Source organism: Caenorhabditis briggsae (assembly GCF_000004555.2).
Source record: "Caenorhabditis briggsae complete genome, chrIII, whole genome shotgun sequence".
NCBI lineage: Eukaryota > Metazoa > Nematoda > Chromadorea > Rhabditida > Rhabditidae > Caenorhabditis > Caenorhabditis briggsae.
The window spans coordinates 1682737-1705527 of NC_013490.2; the positions used below are offsets into that span (position 1 = coordinate 1682737).

The following is a 22791-nucleotide window of genomic DNA, read 5'->3' on the forward strand; positions in this document are numbered from 1 at the left end:
CTTTTCGCCTGCTAACTTTAAACGCGCATATCTCGAAAACTGAAAAGCTAGAAAAAAGTTGTCAACTACGAAAATGAAGCTCTATTTCAGTTTGGTGTAATCTGAAATTTTCAGAAAAATCGAAATATTTTAGATACTCTTTTTAAAGTGTCAAAGTTGGGGCCTTTTTTGGTTCTTGTTTTACAACTTTTGAAGAGAAAAAAAGGAAAAAAGAAAAATTTTGTTAGTGTCGCTGGGAAAAAGACACATCTAAACGAGCAGTGCCCGAGACTAAGCCTAAAGAGCAGTGACCAAGAAAGCGGCTCCTCCAAAAAGGAGCAAAAAAAAGAGCCAAGAATAGAAGGAGCGTCGAGAATGGCAAAGACGACGGACTATGTGTTTTCTCGTTTTTCTTCTAAATAGGCTCCGCCTCTTTCTAGGGGGGCAGAAGGACTTGGCGATTTGCACGTAGCGTGATTTTGTTCACGCTGTGGCTAGAGAATAAGAAAAAGAAGATAAAAATGAGATAAAGTTGTCTGAAGAAGAAGAGGAGTTGCATTGTGTAGAAGGGATAAGAATTCTGAAGATGCACAAGTTTATGCTGACAACTGACGAGGGGGGGGGGGGTCTATGAGTTGTTGTGTGTCAATGTTCGCTTTTCAAAATGCACGAAGCTTGAGGGAAACCAAACATTCAAGAATTTAGAAAATAGAGTCTAGACAACAAAAAAACATAGCTAGCTTTAAAAGCGAAAGTGCATAACTTAAAGCCAGAAAACACCAAACTTTCAGCTCCTAAAAGGTGGCTCAAAATTATTGGATCAGTTTGAAATTCACAGAGCATGTAAAACAAGTCTAGAGCTTTAATTTTCTAGTTGACAACTTTTTTTGTAGCTTTTCTAGTTTTTGAGATATGCGCCTTGAAAGTTGCCATCCCTTCCCCATTCCGCTTTCACCGCCGATGGCGGTCGCCTTACTTTGAAGACACATAACTCAAAAACTACGGTAGCTGTTAAACTTCTAAAAACAATAAATTGTTTATAGTTTGATGTTCTACATTTTCGTAGTTGTCAACTTTTTTATTTTCTTTAGTTTTGGAGATATGTGCTGGAGCCTCCTCCCCCGCCGCAGCAAGGGGGGTAAGGTAACCTTAAAGGTGCATATCCCAAAAACTAGAAACTTTAGATAAATTTCTTAAATTACAAAATTGCTCAGCATAAAATTATAAACAACTTACTGCTTTCAAAATTCTAATAGCTACCGTAGTTTTCGAGATATGCGTCTTCAAATGTTGTTTCCCTTGGCGTCCCTCTCCGCCGCTGCAAGTTTGGGGGTCGCCTAACTTTAAAGGCGCATATACTCAAAACTACAGTAGGTAGAAAAAAGTTGTCAACTACAAAAATGAAGCTCTAGGCTTGTTTTATGTATTCTGAAATTTCTAGGATCTCAAAGTTGACTTTTTGAGATTTTCCATTTTTTTTCCAGCTTGTTTAATGTCCAGCAGGACTTTAAGGTCATAAATTTAGAATCCAAAAGTAACATAATCTCTTCATATTTAAAGTAATTCAGGCATATTGATAAGATTAACATATCAAAGTTCTCTGAATAAAAAACTTTTTTTTATTTACTCAAATATAGAAATTGCATAGGCACTAGAGTGCAAACTACAAATACTAAAATTTGAAATTTCCAAAAATTTCAAAATATAGGTAGTTCCCTACTAAAAAAAATCCAATTACATATTTATAAAAGCCACTTGGCATAATCCTATGAACTAGTTTTTCTGGAACCCCATTTTTCTTGCCACCCAACATAATTTTCGAGATAAAATATTTCTGAAAAAAATTTCTTAAAAGTTCTAACAATATTCCAAAGATTGGTTAGTATACAAAAATCCCTAGTCAAATTGGAGTTGGCCCCGGACAAAAACGAAATGAAGATCCAAATTTTGGTGGTTGTTGCTTTTTTGGTTCTACATTTTAAAGGAGGTGAGCAGACCAAAAAATCTGAAAATTTCAGAAATCAGAGAGTGGACTTAGATCTTCATTTTTGTAGTTGACAACTTTTTTCTAGCTACCGTAGTTTTTGAGATATCCGCCTTTAAAGTTAGTTAACCTACTTGGCGCCCCTACCCTCCCTTTCCGCCGCCGCCTGTGAGGGTCGCCAAACTTTCAAAGCGCATACCTCAAAAACGGGAATAGTTTTCAAAAAGGTGTCAACTACAAAAAAGTACAAATTGAAATTTGACACATTTTTGCAATTTACCACTTTTCGCTAGCTACCGTAGTTTTGGAGATACGCGCCTTTGAACTTTGAGCGCGGCAAATACGAGGAGAGGGGTGAAAGGATGCCTCCTTGGGAGCAGCGCGCTAAATTTAAAGGCGCATATTTCAAAAACCAGAATAGTTAAGAAAAAGTTGTCAACTACAAAAATGAAGCTCGCATTTTTCAGCACTTCAAACAAAGACGCCTATAGAATTCACAAATCAACACAAACCAGTGAAAGCTACGCAGTGTAAGACGAAAAATGGTTTTTTTGGCTTTTTCAAACTAGAAGGGACTTAAATTTTCAGATGAGGACCCAAAAATCGTCCTAGACAAACTTCCCGGCGTCTTTCGCATCTTATCAGCCATCAATCTTCAAAACCAGCTAACCAACAGGACTATCAAAATGGATACTGTAGTTCAGGAGATTCTAAACCTGAAAAGTCTCAAGGATTTAGAGAGTTTTGATAAACAAAAAGTCGATGAATTTGCTGATAAGATATCTAGAGCCGATTTTAGCTCTGATCTAGATATAGTGGCCACTGAAGATGCTTTTATCGGTTTGAGAAAAATCCAGGAATCCTGGATTTCGGTCCATAGCAAAATTCAAAAGTTCCCAAAGACTGTAGATGGTCTAAACGTCGTCAAAACCTGGAATATCTCTGGAATATTCAAGGAAGTGGACATTGATAAGATTTTAAAAGAATTGGAAGGAGGAGAGAAGGCACATTTCAAGACACTTCTAGATGCCAGAGCCAAGATTTCAGAGTTCTCCAGCCTAGAAAATGTTTGGGACCTTCTGAATTCGATCCGCCCAATTTCTAATTTTGCTCGATTCATGGAAGTTTTGAATTCCAGCCCGTTGAATGTTCTAAAGAATTTTAAAACGAGAAAACAAGGTTTTCAAGCTAATTTGGAGATTCTGAACGACTTAGCAACGGAAGATCTAGATTTTAAAGAGCTAGTCCATCTTATGAGCCACCCCAAGTCCCAAGACTTGGAAAACCTATCAGAGGATCTTCATGATCCCTGGATCCTCAAGAATATTCAATCTTATGCTCCACTGGATGGTCTTAACAGGTTAATTAGATTGAATAAGCCAATTCAGGAATTCCAAGGGTCTCTGAATATCCCAAATTATCTTGAAACTACTTTGAAAACAATGAGCTTAAAATCTAAGCCAGTAGAAGAGGAAAAAGTCCAAACATTAGCAGAAAATGTATTCCAAAACTGCTTTCCCTTATCCCATGCCCATGATCCTGGGGAGACTGACAAGGTAAAACAATTGGCAATTAATCTTAATTGGCTAATTATCAAGGTACAGGCTTTAATGGCAGTGGCGGAGGCTAAGAACATTAAGCTCGAAGAAACCCTGACTTCCCTGAAACCCTATCTGGCTGTTTTAAAGGATCAGACCAACTTGGAGAGTGTTATCAAGGAAATAATGGGAAGTGGAAATTATATCACCCAATTTTCAAAAAATTCGGTTCTCCAGGACCATGTGAAGCTTTTTGATTGTATTCAGAAGGTTCCAGAAGCAGAATTTCTGGAAGTTTCCATTAGAAAAATTAAATTCCTTCGGGAACAGTATTCTGAATTCTCGAAAAGCCTGAAAGATATTTCTTCAGAAGTTTCGAGGTCCCTAGAAAGCTTAAAAGCAGTTAAAGATGCTGGAGAAGGAATCAGAAATGAAGGAAACCCGAATTTAACGATTTTCAAGGACCTGGAAATTTACTCTAGCCAAATTAGGAAAATCCAAAGGTTCCTAAACACAATTCGGGTTTCTGGAAATCCAAAAAATGCTTTTCAAAAATTCCAAAAATCAATTAGTGAGCTACAAGAAGCTCTCTACCCCATGAAATCGGATTTGGAGGCTATGAAATTTTCAGAAGTCCTAGAAGAGACATATCAGAAGACGTCTGAAAAGATTCGGAACTTTTTAGATCTCCTGAAAAAATGGAAAACCCAACCCAAAGTTTCTGGAAATTTCAAAAACCTAGGTTTCGAACTGACGAAATTGAAGGAAATTGGAGATTTGGAAATCCCAGGGACCTCTGAAATCGATAGCTTTGAACTTACCAAGCCTGGAAGATTAGTTAAAAAAGAGCTGAGCAATTTGAAGGGAGCAATTCGGATGATGGGAGGCTTGGAGCTCAGATTTTCCAGCTACAATGTTTCGGTTGAAGATGTAGAGAAGATTTTTGGGATTTTGAGGAATGGAAGCAAGAATAGTGAAAATGGAAAGACGGATATTGATCATTCCGGACCAACTGCGTTAGTTTTTAAAAATTGATTTGAAATTTGGGAAAAAAAAATTTTATTTCAAAAAATCATATTTTGAGAGACAAATCGTCCAAATTTAGCAATTTTGACCACAAAATTAATATAAACCGTCAAAAATCACTCAGAAAATGGCTTTTTGGGCAATTTTCGCAAAAAATGTCCAAATGGCTCAGTGGGATTTTCGAAACTTACACTACCAATCTGACGACCCGGGTTCGATTTCACTTAGTGCCAAAATTTTTTGTTTTTTGTGTGGATCATTTTTAGACTATTCTAGAACACTATAGAGCTGGAATTTTGAAATTTTTAAAAAATTTGGGGTTTTCAAAAAAAAAATTCAAAAAAATCTTCTTTTTTTTTGCAAAAAACATGCCTAAACGACTAAAAATGATTAAAAACGCTCTGAAAAACTCAAAAATAAGCTTTCCTAGAATTTCCAGACGCTTTAGAGCGATTTTCGCAAAAAATGTCCAAATGGCTCAGTGGGATTTTCGATGTGTCCACTACCAATCTCAAGACCCGAGTTCGATTCCACTCGTTGGTAAAACCTTTTTGACTTTTGTGTGGACCATTTTTAAACTACTCTAGAGCACTCTAGCGCTGAATTTCTGGAAAATCTGAAAATTTCAAAAAAAATTTCCAGATTCATGATCACCATGATTTGTGTCGGAATCGTTGTCTTCTGTGCTTTTCTCTATTTTTGCCTATTCGACTATCGATTTCCACTCTATACAGTACGCCAGAATTTATGCAATAAAATGTATAAAAATAAACAAAAAAATATGAAAACGGCAAGAGAGGGACAACTACCTATCTCCGGATTTTCGGCTCAAAAAGATGTGAACCGAGGAGCAGATGGGCGGGAAATTCGAGAAAAAAATCAGCCTGGGAGTGCTGAATCTCTGCCACCACCACCACCACCAATTCCAGAAGCTAAACCAGTTTCCAAGGAAACAGGTAAGTGCGCTCCGTTGAAAAAATTATTTTTTTTTGATTTTCAGATCCTCTGAATTCTCCACGAGCTCTCAAAAAAGAGCTACCTCCAATAAAGGAGCTGAAAGTTCAGAAAAGTAGGTTTTTTCCAGATTTTTTTGATTCTGAAGTTTTAGGTTCCTAGATCCCTGGATTCCAAGGGTCCTGGATTCCTGGGTCCCTGGATTCCTAGGTCCCCGGATTCCTGTGTCTCTGGATTCCTGGGTCCTTGGATTCCTAGGTCCCTGGATTCCAAGGTCTCTGGATTCCTGGATTCCTTGATACCTGGATTTTTGGATTCCCGGATTCCTGGATTCTTGGGTCCCCGGATTCCTGGGTCCCTGGATTCCAAGGTCCCTGGATTCCTGGATTCCTGGATACCTGGATTTTTGGATTCCCGGATTCCTGGATTCTTGGGTCCCCGGATTCCTGGGTCCCTGGATTCCAAGGTCCCTGGATTCCTGGATTCCTGGATACCTGGATTTTTGGATTCCCGGATTCCTGGATTCTTGGGTCCTTGGATTCCTGGTTCCATGGGTTCCTGGGTCCCCGGATTCCAAGGGTCCTATTTTTTTCTAGCTGATGAAACACTACCAACACCACCCGCCACTGCCAAAGCTACCATCAAAAAACAGCCGAGTAGAACGAAGACTACTGTAGAACCTTCAAAAACTACAAAAACGATCACAAAAGATGAAAGTGCTGCTGATAAGAAAACTCCGCCTCCTCAAGCCCCGCTCACTAAAATTGCTCCGCCCACAAAACAACCTTCAAAGAAAAAGGATACGCTAGCAGATGATGTGGACAGTACTGAAAAAGTGAAGAAAACCAAATCGGAGAGTGTGAGTAGTGTTTTTTCTTAAAAAACCCTAACTGAAAAACTTGCAATTTGTCTGAAATTTTCAGAGAATACTAAACAAGACTTGAACCTTTATTTTGTAATTGACAACTTTTTTCTAGCTACTGTAGTTTTTGAGTTATGCGCTTTTAAAGTCACCATGCTCCCAGGGAGGAGCGGGGGGTGGCGCTGCGTGGCGCTGCGTGGCGCTCCTTGGGAGCGCGCCGACCTTAAAGGCGCATATCTCAAAAACTACGGTAGCTATAAAAAATTGGTCAACTATAAAAATGAAGCTTTAGACTTGCTTTATATGCTCTGAAATTTTCAAAAAAAAATCTGAAAATCTTAAAACCAATTTTTCGGCTCAAAAAAAGATACCCAAAATTCCAGAAAATCACGTACACCCGCGAATCGAAAAACACCTTGGATGATGTGGACCCGAAAATTTTTAATGGAAAAAGTAGATCAACAAAATTTGGGATGTTCCGAACCTCCAGCATTGCTTCATCGGAAAGAAAAATCGAAGAAAAAGTGAACTAGAAAGTTAGATTTTTGAAAAAAAAAATAATTTTTTTGAGATATATTTTTTCCAGAAAAATTGTATATCTTAATTTGGAGCAATTTTTGATTTAGTTCAAATACTTTAATAAGGATAATTAACTAATTAATTCCTCTCAATCATCTCAAAAATCGCAAAATTCTTGGGCATCTGATTTTCTTGGTAATCTGGAAATTTTTTTATAGTTTCAAACATTTTTAATTACCACTAATTACCTCGATAATTAGTGGGTTGCCGACAAAACGGGCACGAAATTGTGTTATCTTGATGACGTGGAATTTTTCGGACACATTTTTGGCATACTGTATGTCCACATCCGATCAAAATTAATGGGATTACTGTAGGATTACTGTAGTTTAACATACAAATATTGCAAGTGGGGAAGGACTTGAAAAGTACGGTTAACTCACTGATCGATTTCCAAATTTTCCATATTTCCACCTACTGGATTCTCTTCCGGGATTACGGTACATTAAAAATTCAAAAAAGTTAATTACCATAATTATCAGTTTCTTAATTAACTTTCTTCCTCCACAGCGTCATATTCCTCGTCCTGATTGCTCAGCATTATTCCATTAACCAAAATCGCGAAAAATTCTAAAAACGTCCAGAGAAAAATTATCGTATACCAAATAAGTACCGCAATAATTGCCGATAATTGATTTTTTGAATAGTCTAATTGATTGGACATACTGATTATGGTAATTATCAATAACAAGTCGATAATTAGGATGAGTAAGCGGATTGGAAATTCCTTTTTTTGAATTTTGTAATATTTTTTGATAAATAGTTTTTGACAGACAATTGGAATAAAATTGCAAACAAAGCAGATAAAAAAACTGTAATTATATTCAATAAGGTAGATTATTTTTGTACAAGAGTTGCATTTTTGACTTCAAAATTGATGAAAACGGGAGAAAAGTACCCGGAAAACGACTTTTTTGAGCAATTTTACGAAAAGTGTCCTAATGGCTCAGTGGGATTTTCGAAATTTCCACTACCAATCTGACGACCCGGGTTCGATTCCTCTTGGCGCCAAAATATTTTTCTTCTTTTTTAAAGCGTTTTTGAGCGTTCTAGAACATAACATTCACCAAATTCCGTATATGCGTATGTATGTCGCGCGCCTGTTCACCCATTTGAAGTTAACGGATTCAGCTGAAACCTGGACAGATAGATCAGAATTGTGTCTTAGTTGATGCCCAAACTTTTGGTTTTTCGAAATTTTGATTTTGAAGTCTTCTGGAGACGTTTCTTGGTTTGGAAGCCAGGAGGTTTATATCCCATCGTAACCAATCAATAAATCTCTTCGACTTTTTCAAATTTTCGCGGGTCTTTTCTGTTCGTCTAATTGAATAATTACATATTTAATTACTGCCATCAACAAGATAGTTAGGGTAATAAGTGAGAAAATTGTCAAAAATTCGACAAAGAATCTGTCTATATCGCTGATTAACCTGAAAATTGCACAAAAAGTTAAAAATGTATTGATTTCCAAAAATAATGTGATCATTTTTCTTAGACTCACTACTCCCAATTAACCAATTAATTAATTATCGATTTTGTGGAAGAATAAAAAATCGGATAGCTGGAAAAAATTTGGAGGAGAAATGAGATTGAAAACAAGAAAAATATGAATACTTGGGGGACCGGAAGTTTATAGGAAATTAGAAAAAAAAACTAGAATTGTGTTTCTATTTTTCAGAAATTTTTTTTTTTCAATTCTGGAAACATTCATTCTAACATATTGAACAATTAATTAGGGTAATTAGACAACTAATTCCTCTCAATCATCTCCAAAATTGCATAATTCTTGGGAAGCTGATTTTCTTGGTCATCTGAAAGAATAATTTTTCTTGAAAATGTTTAATTATCCCTAATTACCATAGTTAGTGGGTTGCCGACAAAACGGGCACGAAATTGTGTTGTCTTGATGACGTGGAATTTTACGGACACATTTCTGGCATACTGTATGTCCACATCCGATTAAAATAAGTGGGATTACTGTTGGATTACTGTAGTTTAACATACAAATATTGCAAGTGGGAAGGGTCCTGGAAAATTAGGTAATTAGGGTAGTTTTATATAATTAACTCACTCATTAACTTCCAAACTTTCATCTTCTGGAATCCCTTCAGGGGATACCGTACCTTGTTCCTCGTTAATTGGTCTAAAATTTCAATTAGAAGTTAATTACCATAATTATCAATTTCTCAATTACCCTTCTTCCACCTCCACATTTTCATATTCTTCCTCCTGATTGCTCAGCTTTATCCCATTGACCAAGACTCCAAAAAACTCCAAAAATGTCCAAAGAAAAATTACCGTATACCAGATAATTATTATATAAATTATTGTTAATCGATTTTCAGAATATCTTAATTGATTGGACACACTAATTAAGGTGATTATCAATAGCAAATCGATGATTAGGATGAGTAGGCGGATCAGAAACTTCTTTTTTTGAATTTCATAATATTTTTTGATGAATAATTTTTGAAAGATAAGCGGTACGAAATTGCAAACAACGCAGATAATTATCTGTAATTAGTGAAGATAATTGAGTTTTTTTTCTAATTTAAAAAAAAACTGAAATTTCTGAGATGATTCTCGCTCAAAACTTGCGTTTTTGGAATTTTCTTAATTGCCCAATTAAGTACCCACCGCAGCATCTCCTTGATTAAAAACAATCCATAATTGAGGAACGATGCCAGCTACCATAATCCCACCGTAACCAATCAATAAATCTCTTCGGATTTTCCAAATTTTCGCGGGTCTTCTCTGTTCGTCTAAGTGGATAATTATGACTTTAATTATCGCCAGAATCCAGATAATTAGGCAGATGATGAAGAAAATTGCCAAGAATTTGAACGAGAAATTGTCTTTGTCCATCATTAATCCCAAAATTACGCAGAAATTTAAAAATGTGTTGAGATTCAAAAATATGGAAATCACTTCTTTTAAACTCATAATTAATTAATTGGCCAATTAAGAATAATTAAGTTTTTTTTTTGAATTAAAAACTCAAAGAAATATTTTTTGTTTCTTTTTAAAATAATAATATTTTCAAATGATTACTTTAATTGTCCAATTAGCCAAATAATTAAATTCCAATTTTTTTGAAAAGAACAAAAATCGTATAGTTGAAGAAAATTGGGGGAGAAATGAGGTTGAGAACAAGAAAACATGAATTCTTTGGGGGACCGGAAATTTATGGGAAATTAGAAAAAAATTCCTAAACAAAAAAAAGTTTTTTTTTTAGAAAAATTAATAAGATACTTGGGGAATTATTTGAGAATATGTAATCAGAAAACTGAAAAAAAAAAGTTTTTAGAATGAAAAAAAAATTTTTGAAAATTATGAGAAAGAACTTTAATTGTCTTAAACGTGCATTTTTGACATCGAAGATCAAAAAATGGCGAAAAATCACTTTGAAAACGATTATTTGGCCAATTTTACGAATAATGTTCAAATGGCTCAGTGGGATTTTCCAGAATTTCCACTACCAATCTAACGACCCGGGTTCAATTCGACCTGGTGCCGAAATTTTTTTATTTTTGTGTGGACCATTTTTAGGCTATTCTAGAACACCCTAGAGCTGGAATTTTGAAATTTTTGAAAAATCTGAAAATTTCAAAAAAAAATTTTCCAAAAAAATTTTTTTTTAATTTTCCAAAAAACTTGTTTAAATAATAGAAAATACTCAGAAAACACTTAAAAATCGATTTCCCAGCGTTTCCAGTCGCTTTCAGAGCAATTTTCAAAAAATGTCCAAATGGCTCAGTGGGATTTTCCAGAATTTCCACTACCAATCTAACGACCCGGGTTCAATTCGACCTGGTGCCGAAATTTTTTTATTTTTATGTGGACCATTTTTAGACTATTCTAGATTGTTCTAGAGCTTAATTTTTAAAAATTCTCAAAATTTCAGTAAAAAACCTTTTTTGGAATTTGAAAGACTCAAAATTCTTTATTTAAAGAAAAAATATATAACTTATACAAACAAAATTCAAAAACTGAGATTCGTAGCAACACCCATAAAAAGGGATTAAAACTTCAAATTACACAAAAAGTGTTCAAATCACGCCACGCAGTTTGTAGATTACTGTAGTGGAAATTGTGACCAGGTAGCCGAGGAGTACTGTACCAAAGCCTGCGTAATAAACTACATCCGGCATGCAGATTCTAGATTCTGATGACGTGGATTTCTCAGATTTTCTCAAATTCTCAAATCCTCCATGTTTCTCAATCCGGAATCTCCCATTCACATAGATTATGTCCGTTCTAGTGTTATTTCCTGGAAATCCGGATATACAGACCTACAGACAGATTTTCAAAAGTTATTTTTAAAAGTTACCCAGCTGTCGTCGATTTCTCGAATTTCCAGAAGCTTCGAAAATCCCACACTGGTTTTCTGAAGAGCACAAATCCTCTTTGTTTCCATTAATGATTTCCAGATGTTCACTTCTGAAAATTAACTGTAACTCGGTCAATTTAGAGCCAATTTTGAAATTGTGCTCGGATTTGAAATCAACATGTTTAGCGCTTTAAAATGAGTATAAAAACGACTAGACTCCGCCCATTTTGATTTTTGACTGTAAAGGCGCATACGGGTCTCAAAAAAGCGAAATTCGGGGAAGTAGGGCATGATTATACTCATTTTGAAGCTCTTCACCTAGGAAATTCAAGAATTTTAATTTCAAAAGCTTAAATCGATTTTCCCAAAGGTTACTGTAGTTCCTTACCTCTTCACACAAGTCCTAACCGCGCATCGAATATAGACAACATGCTCTTCGGGGAATTTAAAAGCCAAAGAGTTTGCGTATATTTTTGAGAAATCTGAAGAAGACGTTGTATCAGAAATTAGCTCTTCGTCCAGAGAACATCCATTTTCCAGAATCTTCATCCCTTTTCCGATTTCCTCAGTTTCAGCAGAACATCTCTCGATTTGAATCCCGAAAATACCTGGAATACGGTAGCCTGTAAAACCTGCAGAAGCTACAAACTACAGTACCATGCTCCTCTTCCAATTTCCATTCGAAAATGATAGGATCCCCAACTTTTAGGACCCTCATTTCTTGATTTGTTTTGTTCTGGAAAATGGCAAAAACATTTTTTGGGGTTACTGTAACCCTAGAAACTCACTTTTCTCAAAGACTCTTCACCAGCTGATAACACTCTCATCGTAATTTCTGGCAATTCGAAATTGCCAAGAATCATTTCGTGGGTTTGAATAAGGCTGAAAAAAGAGTTTAAGGTTTTTAAAGGCGCATAACTCGAAAATGGAAAAAGCTGGAAGATTTTTGTAAACTGCAAAAATGTATGAAATTTTATGCTGTACAATTTTGTAGTTAGCAACTTATTTCTAGCTTTTTCAGTTTTTGAGCTATGCGTCTTTAAATTTTGGGCACCTTTCTGGAGAAGCCGACTTTTTCCGGTAGGCGCGCCAACTTTAAAGGCGCATACCAGCAAAACTATTGTAGCTATCAAAAAAGCGTTAACTATACAAATGTAGGAAATTTTATTTTCTATAATTTATTATTTACAAAATGTTGATAACTACCGTAGTTCGTCAGATACGCCCCTTTAAAGTCGATCTATCCACAATCTGAGTCCAAATCTTTCAAAAGGGGGGATGTTTACACAAGGAGAGAGAGTCGCCAGGTAAGCTAACTAACTTTTTCTAGGTCATGATCTAATTTTTTTAGGTCATGACCTAATTTTTTCAAGCCCTTTTTTCAAGCCCTAAATTGGGTATCTCAGCTCATTTTAATCCGTTTTTGATCAGATTTGGACCTTTTTAATCCAAATTTTCCACTCACTCTTCCAGCCCAATCTCCGTTTCTTGCTTAAAATCCTCAAATTCACAATGGGCTCTAAATGCACGGTCCGATGGTGTGACTAGTGTCGGATGGAATGCCACAATCACTTGTCCTGATAGCAGCATCAATTTTGAATTTGGCTTTGGCCAAGCACGGAATCCACATTTGATTAGTTGATCTTGATTGATTTTTAGGTCCAAATCAGTTGAATTTTGAGATAGTGTGAACGATTTTGAGCAAGTTGGGTTGTTTCTGGCGCCTTTTATGTAGATCTGGAATTTCAAAAAGTTAGAGATCCCCAGAAAATAGTGAGAGACGCAGAGAAAAGGTGGGAAACCTAGATTAGAAGTAGAAAAGAAAGGAGAAAACTACTTAAGACATTTGAACTACTTTTATATTAAAAGGGCAAACCTATTTCCAAAATAAACAGGATGACCCTTTGAAAGGAAAAGTTTGTCACCCAACTTTATAGGCGCATATCTCAAAAACTACAGTAGCTAGCCAAAAGTTGTTGATTACAAAATTGCTCAGCATAACATTTTACATATTTTTGTAGTTTTCAACTTTTTGCTAATTACCGTAGTTTTTGAGATATGCGTCTTTAAACTTGGCATGCCTTGCGCGCCGCGTCTGAAAGAGGGAGAAGTAGGAGACGCAGAGAAGTCAAACTTTAAAGGCGCATATCTCAAGAACCATTAAAGTTTTTAAATAACCGTCCACTACAAAATTACTCAATATGAAACTTTATACATTCTTGTAGTTTTCTACTTTTGGCTTACTACTGTAGTTTTTGAGATATGTGTCTTTGAAGTGGGCTCCAGAGAAGAGGAGGAGGGGCGGCTTCTCCAAGGGGTGCGCAAACTTTAAAGGCGCATATCTCAAGAACCATCAGAGCTATCAAAAAGCTACAAACTGCAAAATTGCTCAGCATAAAATTTTCTACAATTTGATTACAAAAACATCTACCTGGCCCTCAAAAAAGTCCTCTGTATTCGCGACCAATGAAACACCTTCGGGTCGACATGAGACGAAAGGTTTGCCTGAAAAATTGAAACTAAAAAAGAAGTTTTTTGGTCAATTTCTCTCAGAAAGTCCAATTACACCCTCCACTACACTCACCAACTATTCGATTTTCGAACGTTTTCGCTTCGCTGATGTTTCCGGAACAGAGGAAGAACACCTGTAATTTTCTCGCCCTTCTTGTGTTTTTTTTTTTGGGATTTCCGGGATTTTCCATTTGACCTAGAATCCCTAGAGTCCCGGAAATTTCACTTACCGTTAAATATAGTAAAGAGTTTTGTAGAGAAAAAGAAGAAGAAGATGGGAAAATGAACATTCTGGAAAAAAAATCTAAAAATTGAAAAAAAAAATCGAAAAAAGAGCACTACAATTCGATATTTAGAGAAGAAAAAGGTTCTGAAACAGTTATAAATGATTTAAAATAGTCTGAAAATATGAAAAATTACAAAAAACTACCCTAGAAATCCATTTTTGAGCAATTTTCCAAAAAATGCAAAAATGGCGCAGTGGGATTTTGGAATTTTGCACTACCAACCTAACTACCCGGGTTCGGATCCACCTGGGACTAAATTTTTTTGCTAATTTTTTCGAGCGTTTTTAGACTATTCTGGAGCATTCTAGATGTCGAAAATCGAGATTTTCAAAAAAATCTCATTTTTTGAAAATTTTCGAAAAAATACTTTTTTCAAAATTTGTGGAAAATATGAATTTCAGCGCGAATACACTTGAAAAATGTGGAAAAAATACTCTGCAAAGTCCATTTTTTCAGTATTTTTAAGCTTTTTTCCAAAAAATGCAAAAATGGCGCAGTGGGATTTTCGAGATTTCCACCACCAATCTAACAACCCGGGTTCAAATCCATTTAGTGGCAAAACGTTTTTGCTCCTTTTTAGAGCACTTTAGACTATTTTAGAAGATTCTAGAACTCAAATTATGTGAAAAAAATTCCCAGAAGTTCAATTTTCGCTAATTTTTCAAAAAATGTTTTCTGAATGTTTCAAACACATTTGACACCTTTTTATGTATCCAAAAGTGGGTCAAAATTTGGGAGTAAAAGGATTAGAATTTTAAATCCAGAAAATAAGTAGAATAGGAGGTTTTTATGGGTTATGGTGGTGTCCTTGAACTGTATTTGCATAATAATATAGCTATGGACCACACCTTGTTATGCAACACATTCGTCATTGCTAATCCTATAGATGAAAACTTCTGATAAGATCCAAAAAAGGCCGCCTGTGGCCAGAAAATCTAAAGGAAATGGGCCCAAAATGGCAAAAATGAGTTTAGACGGGGTTTTTCAAGATTCTGGGATTCTGAATTCTCAGAATCCTGAATCTATTTAGAAATCGAAATGAAAAGGAAATCGAGAAAAGGAAGGGGTCATTTTGGGGGTCATTTGGAGGGGAGGAGGAGACAGAAATGTGACAGTTTCGAGGGGGAAGGGGGCAATTTATTTAATAGCTATGTTGGTTTAGGTATCCACTTTTTGAGGAGGTATATCTCAACAACTATGGTAGCTAGCAGGAAAGTGTTAATTGCGGAAATGTGTAAAATTTTACGCTCTACATTTTTGCAATTTACAAAAAATGGATAAGCATCCTTGTTTTTGTGATATGTGCTTTTATAAATGGCGCTTTCTCAAGAGGGCGCCGGAAAGGCCAAATTTAAAGGCGCATATCTCAAAAACTACTGTAATTACAAAAAATTTGTCATCTAAAAAAATGTTTGAAATTTTATGTTCTACATTTTTGCAGTTAACCACTGTTGGATAGTAATCGTAGTTTTCGAGATATGCGCCTTTAAAGTTTGACTTCTCTCCGCCGCCGCCGCTCCCACCACAGGAGCGGAGTGTATGCAAAGTTTAAAGCCGTATATCTCGAAAACTACAATAGTTGTCAACAAATTGTTGACTAACTAAATGTGTAAAATGTTCTACATTTTTTTTTGAGCTATCTTGTTTTTAACTTCGGAGATCTACCACTTTGAAAAACCAGATAATTTTCAAAAAGCGAAAAGAAATTATAAATTTGAAGCGTTACATCTTTGGAACTACAAGAGCTATGAAAAATGTGTAAATTATTAAAAATGTGAAATTTTATATTCTATGTTTTTGTAATTGACATTTTTCTGATAGGCCATTTAGTTTAGAAGATATGCGCCTTTAAAGCCTACCGGGCGCAAGGCGAAGCCCCCCCCCCCCTCCTCTCTCTGGGAGGCTTCAAAGGCGCATATCTCCAAATCCAAAATAGCTATCAAAAACTTGTCAACTAACAAAATGTAGGAAATTTCATTCTCTACACTTTTTAAATTTACACAAAATGAATATCCATCATAGTTTTTGAGATAAGCGTCTTTAAAGTTGGCACGCTCCCAAGAATAAACTCTAGGTATGCGCTTTTTAGTTAACTATTTAGGAATGTGCTAAATATTTATTGAATGGAAAATGATCACAGAAGTTAAGAAGCAGGAATTTAATATCCCATCAACCAGGAGAAGAATCCATTCTTCTTTTCGACAACCTCGACACCAGCCACAGTCGGAGTTTGCTGGAGTTGAATTACACAGAACGTGGGATCGGCGATTGTAGAAGTTAACGTCAAGGATCCATCTGGGATTTTGCTCAACAAACTGTTTAAGGCTCTCTTTGAAGTCGTGCTAGCAATGGTTTGCGTAAAACTTCCGTCACTCGAAGAGAATGAGATTTGCACATTTCCAGATTCCAGACAACCCAAGATCGGAACAGTAGGCGTTTGGTATGTTCCTGGAAGATTATAAACGCAGTTGGAGTTGGCTGGAACTGATGAGTTGGCTGTAGATGTCAAATTGTATCCCGGAGAGTACCAGGTGCCCATGCTATCATTATCAACAGTGAAGTTGGTGCCAGAAGCGGAGCAGGCCACTGAAAAATTATGCGTTTTTTGAAGAAGATTGGTTTTAAGGCGCATATCTCAAAAACCAGGAGAGATAGCAAACATTTGTTAATTTGAAAAATGCAGAACTTTAAATTTTACACATTTTGGTAATTTACAAAATGTTGCTTGCTTGTCTAGTTTTCGAGATATGCGCTTTTAAAGATAGCGCGACCCCACAGAGAGAAGACGACCGCTTTCTTTCTCTGGAGAGCGCATTTACTTTAAAGGCGCATATCTCAAAAACCATGAGAGATAGCAACATTTTGCTAATTAGATATATGTGAACCGTTAAATTTTATACATTTTCGTAATTAACAACATTTTTATAGCTATTCTAGTTTTTGAGATATGCGCCTTTAAAGAGTATGCCCCTTCTTTGGTCATGTCAGCGCCCACCAACCTTGAAGGCTCAAAAAACTACAGTACCTATCAAAATTCGGCGAACTAAAAAAATATGTCGAATTTCATGACCCACCCGACTGGCAGCCTTCCATAGCACCCATATATCCATGTCCATCCAAATCACCAATGCAATTATTACAGTATGGCTGGTTGTTTTGATCCAATTGGCAATTATCCGATCCAGTTGGAGCCACTGGACAGCTGAATGCAGGACATGGATTTGGAGTGGTAGTTGGTGCTGGTGTAGGTGTGGTGGCTGAAAATATCGATTTTTTGATGTTTTTTTTCTTGAAATTAATAAATTAAGAGCAATGAGACTCACTTGGTGGCGCTGGAGTTGTTGCTGAAAAATTTTTTGTTAAAGTTTTGGAATTTTCAAATCATCTTCTTACGCTTTAGGCACTTCTCATACAAGCAAGTATCCTTTCCTCCGTTGAGACTAGAAATAAAGGATTCTACAAAGCTCAAGGTGACTAAAGCATCGTTTTGTTGGGATTGGATTTTCTGGAAATTAAAAAATTGGTCCCTTTAAAGAAGAGCTCTGGGCTGCGATACCTTTAAAGACGAATAACTCAAAAACTACAGTATCTAGAATAAAGTTGTCAACTAGAAAAATGTACAAAATTTACTTTTCTACAAGTTTGTTATTAATAACTTTTTGATAACTATCTCAGTTTTCGAGATATGTGCCTTTAAAGATGACGGCCCCTCCCTTTAGTCATTAGTCCCTTTAGTTACCTGCATATTCGTTTGAATCGTGTTCATATTAGTCTGGATTTGGTCCATTAGGTCTTGAAGATGTTTAATTTTTGCCACAGCAGCATCATTGGCCGCTTTGACTTGAGCATCCTTTCCGTCAGCAGCAGTTTGGAGTCCTACAAATTGTTTCCGATCGGCCTGGACTATCGATTGATCGGTGGCCAATACTGCTTGATTGTTTTGAGGAGCATCAAGTTCATAGGTGCAAGTTGAATCTACGCAAACCGGGGAACCGAATTCTGTAAAAAATCAGTAAAACTGTCTTAACTCTTTCTATTATGCCCCAAACTATTTTATTCTATCGTAACTCGATAAGTTTCAGCCCTATTTTTTTCAAATGTACATTTTTGGGTTTAACGTGTTGAGAGCTTCAAAATGAGTATAATCATGACATACTTTCCTTGAATTTCGTTTTTCTGACCCCTATGCGCCTTTAAATGTCAAAAATGAAAGTGGGCGGAGCCTAGTCGTGCTTATACTCATTTTGAAGATCACAATGCATCAAATTTAAAACTGAAGAGAAAAATTGAGTTTGGCTAAAATTGACCGAGTTATGATAAATTTTGTAAGTGCTTCCCGAAAAGCTAAAAACTGAATATCGACTATAACTCGGTCAAATTGTGTTCAAGACGGATCAAACATGCAAATTTGAACTTGGCGTGCAAACAGCTTTCAAATGAGTATAATCATGACCAACTTTTCTTGAATTTCAATTTTCGGGACCCTTATGCGCCTTTAAAGTCCTAAAAATCTAAATGGGCGGAGCCTAGCCATGTTTATACTCATTTTAAAGCTCACAGCACGCCAAACTCAAGTATTCGATGAAAAATTATATTCGACTCACGAACAAAACTGTAGGTGACACTTGGAAGTGGTGCTTGAGTGGTTGGTCCCGAGGATACTGTAGATCCGCCTACAGTTGTCTGTCCACCGGTTACGGTAGATCCGGGGGCGTTGGTGGAAGCACCGGGGGCAGAGGATACTGTAGATCCGGGGGCGTTGGTGGAAGCACCGGGGGCAGAGGATACTGTAGATCCGGGGGCGTTGGTGGAAGCACCGGGGGCAGAGGATACTGTAGATCCGGGGGCGTTGGTGGAAGCAACGGGGGCAGAGGATACTGTAGATCCAGGCAATACCGTGGATCCGGGGGCTGCTGTAGATGCTGGGGCGTCAGTAGATGCTGGAGCACCTGTAGATGATGCGGCTACTGTAGAACTTGAAGCTTCTGGGGCAACCGAAGTAGAGTTTCCGTTACATATAACTGACGTAGCTAATCTGGAAATTCGAAAAAAAATAAAAATAATTCGCTCAAAACCAGACAGACTCCAAAACTTCAGAATTACACCAAAAAAAGTTGTAACTCTTCCAATCTTGACGCGAATTTTTTAATTTTTTAATATTCCAATTTGCCACGTTTCTAGCTTCAAAATGAGTATAAACATGGCCTACTTTCCTGAGATTCCAATTTTCGCCCCCTATGCGTCTTTAAAGTGAAAAATCAAAATGGGCGGAGCCTATGCGTGTTTATACTCATTTTGAAGCTTTAAACGCGGTGAACTCAAATAACTATTTTTCCAGGAAATGCGATCAAAATTCAAAAAGTTACAGAGGCTCAAAGTGAAGGGAGGGGGTGGTTTTTACCGTCAAAAATCGAAAAACTTACAGTAACCCAACAAAAAGGGCGGCAAACCGGAATTTCATCTTTCGTTTTGCTTTTGATACTTCCGAAGTAGAATCGAATGATACTACTCTTTTCTAAACCCCCGTTTTTCTCTTATCATCGTCATAAAATTGGGCGTTTTGATTGATTTATGTTTGCTCCCTTCCCAGCGTCATTTTTGGAGGGTATTATTGAAATTTGTTTCACTACTACTGATAAGGCTGGGAGCTGCTGCATCTGAAAATTGATTATAGTGTGGAATGTAGGAAAATTGAAAAACCCAAAAAAAAAGCGACCTGGAAAATGCCCCCCCCCCCCTCTGGGAAATTTCGATTATTCTACCGTAACTCGATAATTTTTAGTCTAGCCTTTTCTCAAACTCGCATTTTTGAATTTAGCATGTTCAGAGCTTCAAAATGAATATAATCATGACCTAGTTTCTTAAAATTTGGTTCTTCAACCCCCTGTGCGCCTTTAAACTCCTATAATTCAAAATGGGCGGAGCCTAGTCGTGTTTATATTCATTTTGAAGCTCGAAACGTGCCAAATCTAGATCTAAAAAAACCGGTTAAGGCTAAAATTAGCTGGGTTACGGTAGTTTTACCGCTCTAGGCTTGTCAATTGTGGGTCGTGTATGCACCTTTAAAGTCGGAAAAATCAAAATGGGCGGAGCCTAGCCGTGTTTATACTCATTTTGAAGCTCCAAACTTGAAAAACATAATTCTGTAATGAAAATTTAGTTATGGCTAAAAGCAGTCGAGTTATGACGGTTTTACTGCTTCGGGATGGTCAGGACCACATGCGCCTTTAAACTCCTATAATTCAAAATGGGCGGAGCCTAGTCGTGTTTATATTCATTTTGAAGCTCAAAACGTGAGGAATTCAGATCCGCAAAGGAAAATCAATAGTGGTCGTAATTATCCGAGTTACGGTGGTATTACGGTTCCAGGGTGGCCAGGTGTGGGTCGTGTATGCGTCTTGAAAGCCGCCAAATTCAGAATGGAGGAGCCTAGTCATTGTTTATATTCATTTTGAAGCTCTAAATGTGCAAAGAACCGCAAATAAAAATCAATTTTGGTTAAAATTGTCCGAGTAACGCTCGTTTTACTGTTCCATTGTGGTCGGGTGCAGAAATGGGCAGAAATGTGCAAACTGCCGTAGCTCTGACAAATTTTGTTAAAAATGTATAAAAACTTGATTTTTGAATTAAGCATGTTCAAAGCTTCAAAATGATTACAATCATCATCTACATTAGCCGGGTTACGGTAGTTTTTTCTGCTCTAAGCTGGTCAGGTGTGGTGTCGTGTATGCGCCTTTAAAGTCTTAAAATCAAAGTGGGCGGAGCCTTGTTTTTATACTTATTTTGAAGATCTAAATGTGAAAATTTTAGATCCGCAAAGAAAAATCAGTTAAGCCTAAAATTGGCCGACTTACGGTAGTTTTACGGCCCCAAGCTGGTCAAGGGGGGGGGGGGGGGTCAAAAAGTCAAAAGAGAGGGAGGAGAGAGAGAGCAAAGCACAATGTTTCTCACTTCTTTTAAATCGTCGAAAAAAGTGTAATATTTATTGCAAATGTAGAAATTGGACCCATCTTGACTCAATTAGAGTGTCTAGATTTGCAGGAAAAAATTTGAGGAGCAAACATTTTTTTTCAAAAAATCTGATTTTGATTTTTCAGGACTTCCTTTTTCCGTTTTCCATTGTTCCATCATTCCGGATATCCCAAAAAAAAACACCAAACACAATAAGTTTGGAATCCTTTGCGGCATTTTTTCTATTGCTCATTTTTCGAGTGAGTGTGAGCCTAAGCAAAGAAACAAGAAGTGGGGTAGGGCAGTTGTTCCGATGGATGGATATGTGTGTGTGTGTGTGTCTTTGGTTCCAGTGGCAAAAGCCACTGGACACTACCCTACTATTACTACGGAAAACGAGATTTTTCTCGATTTGTTTCATTTTATGAGGCAATTTCTGGCAGGTAAATTGGTTGAGTTTAACTGGTTTAAAGGTTATATGATTGGAAAATGACTAAAAATGTAGCAGAACTTGCTTAGACAGCTTTTGAACTCAAAAAATGACAAAATTCGAGCGATTTCAAGCCAAATGAGGAAAAGTGTCCAAATGGCTCAGTGGGGTTTGTCCTACCAATCGGACGACCCGGGTTCGATTCCACTCGGTGGCCATTCCTTTTTATTTTTGTGCTGAGCAATATAAAACTATTTTTAGACATTCTGGTGCTTTTGAAACTATCAATCTGACGTCGAATGTTCGATTCCCGCTTGTGGTGCGAACATTTTTTTTTGAGAGAAAATGATTGAAAACACATCGGAACTCTTTTAAACATCCTTAAAACGCAAAAAATAGCAAAAGTGAAACAATTTTGAGCGATTTTGAGCAATTAAAAGAAAACCGTCCAAATGGCTCAGTGGGATTTGTCCTTTCAATCTGACGACCCGGGTTCGATTCCACCTGGTGCCAAAACTTTTTTATTTTTGTGATGAGCAATATAAAACAATTTTTACAAGGATAAATCAGTTTGGACTAGAAGTTTTGGCACTTTTCAAACTACCAACCTGATGTCCTCCAAGTTTTATCAAAAAAAAATTTTTTTTGAGAAAAAACCCAAACCCTCTGTTCTTAACAAAAATGGCTGTAAAACACATAAAAATCTTGTTTAGACATCTTTCAGACCTTGAAAATTACAAAAGTTGAATGATTTTGAGCAATTCCCCGAAAAGTGTCCAAATGGCTCAGTGGGATTTTCCACTACAAATCTAACGACCCGGGTTCGAATCCACTCGGCGCCAATTTTTTTTTCTTTTTGTGCTGAGCAATGTAAGACTCTTCTAGAGCATTATAGACCCCATTTTTCGAAAAATCTGAAACTGTCAGAAATTGATTTTCAACTAAAATAGGGTTTTTTGGACTTTTTCAGTCCCCTAGAGCCTAACTTCCTTCCAGAAGAATCTAGAATTTCCCTGAACTTTAGGTTATCAGCTGTTAGTTACACTTAAGTTCATATTTCAAATGATACGTTTTTTTGAGAAAAAAGAGATTCCAAGAAGAGATTTTTTGAAGGAGACAAGAAGACACCTTCTCAGGTTACCAGGAAAGAAAAAAAGAGGGAAAAAAGTGATTTTTTAGTACAAAATACGTCAGAAGAGCATTTCAGAGCGACCGCAACGCAACCGCAACGCACAGGTGCCTTCCCGGGATACTGTATTTCCCCCTCTCCCTTTTTTCGAAACCTCAAATAGGGGTAAATTTGACGCTCCAGAAACTTCTGTCAAAATTTTCCCATTTGGCTGAAAATACAGAAATAGAA

The 22791-nt window shown here is 36.8% G+C and overlaps 4 protein-coding genes across 4 annotated transcripts; 1 reads left to right on the forward strand and 3 right to left on the reverse strand.

Annotated features, from left to right (window-relative positions):
- Positions 1-1911: 1911 nt before the first annotated feature.
- CBG25815 lies at positions 1912-6947 on the forward strand (the record flags this gene model as incomplete). Its single annotated transcript, XM_045243410.1, has 6 exons — positions 1912-1966; positions 2552-4517; positions 5170-5483; positions 5528-5596; positions 6078-6340; positions 6930-6947. 6 exons carry the CDS (start codon positions 1912-1914, stop codon positions 6945-6947), a joined length of 2685 nt encoding a protein of 894 aa, XP_045097924.1.
- Positions 6948-8671: 1724 nt separating this feature from the next.
- On the reverse strand, positions 8672-9787 carry CBG00468 (the record flags this gene model as incomplete). The annotated part of the gene is made up of 5 exons (XM_002640863.1): positions 8672-8733; positions 8780-8949; positions 8994-9065; positions 9117-9436; positions 9560-9787. 5 exons carry the CDS (start codon positions 9785-9787, stop codon positions 8672-8674), a joined length of 852 nt encoding a protein of 283 aa, XP_002640909.1.
- A 375-nt stretch (positions 9788-10162) lies between these two features.
- CBG00469 lies at positions 10163-14053 on the reverse strand (the record flags this gene model as incomplete). Its single annotated transcript, XM_045243411.1, has 7 exons — positions 10163-10208; positions 11641-11860; positions 11910-11988; positions 12041-12134; positions 12718-12989; positions 13689-13757; positions 13994-14053. The coding sequence occupies 7 exons, from the start codon at positions 14051-14053 to the stop codon at positions 10163-10165; spliced, it is 840 nt and encodes a 279-aa protein (XP_045091525.1).
- Positions 14054-16208: 2155 nt separating this feature from the next.
- Positions 16209-19511, reverse strand: CBG00470 (the record flags this gene model as incomplete). Its single annotated transcript, XM_045243412.1, has 7 exons — positions 16209-16636; positions 17125-17307; positions 17374-17394; positions 17444-17555; positions 17790-18049; positions 18676-19085; positions 19474-19511. The coding sequence occupies 7 exons, from the start codon at positions 19509-19511 to the stop codon at positions 16209-16211; spliced, it is 1452 nt and encodes a 483-aa protein (XP_045091526.1).
- Between the last annotated feature and the right edge of the window lie 3280 nt (positions 19512-22791).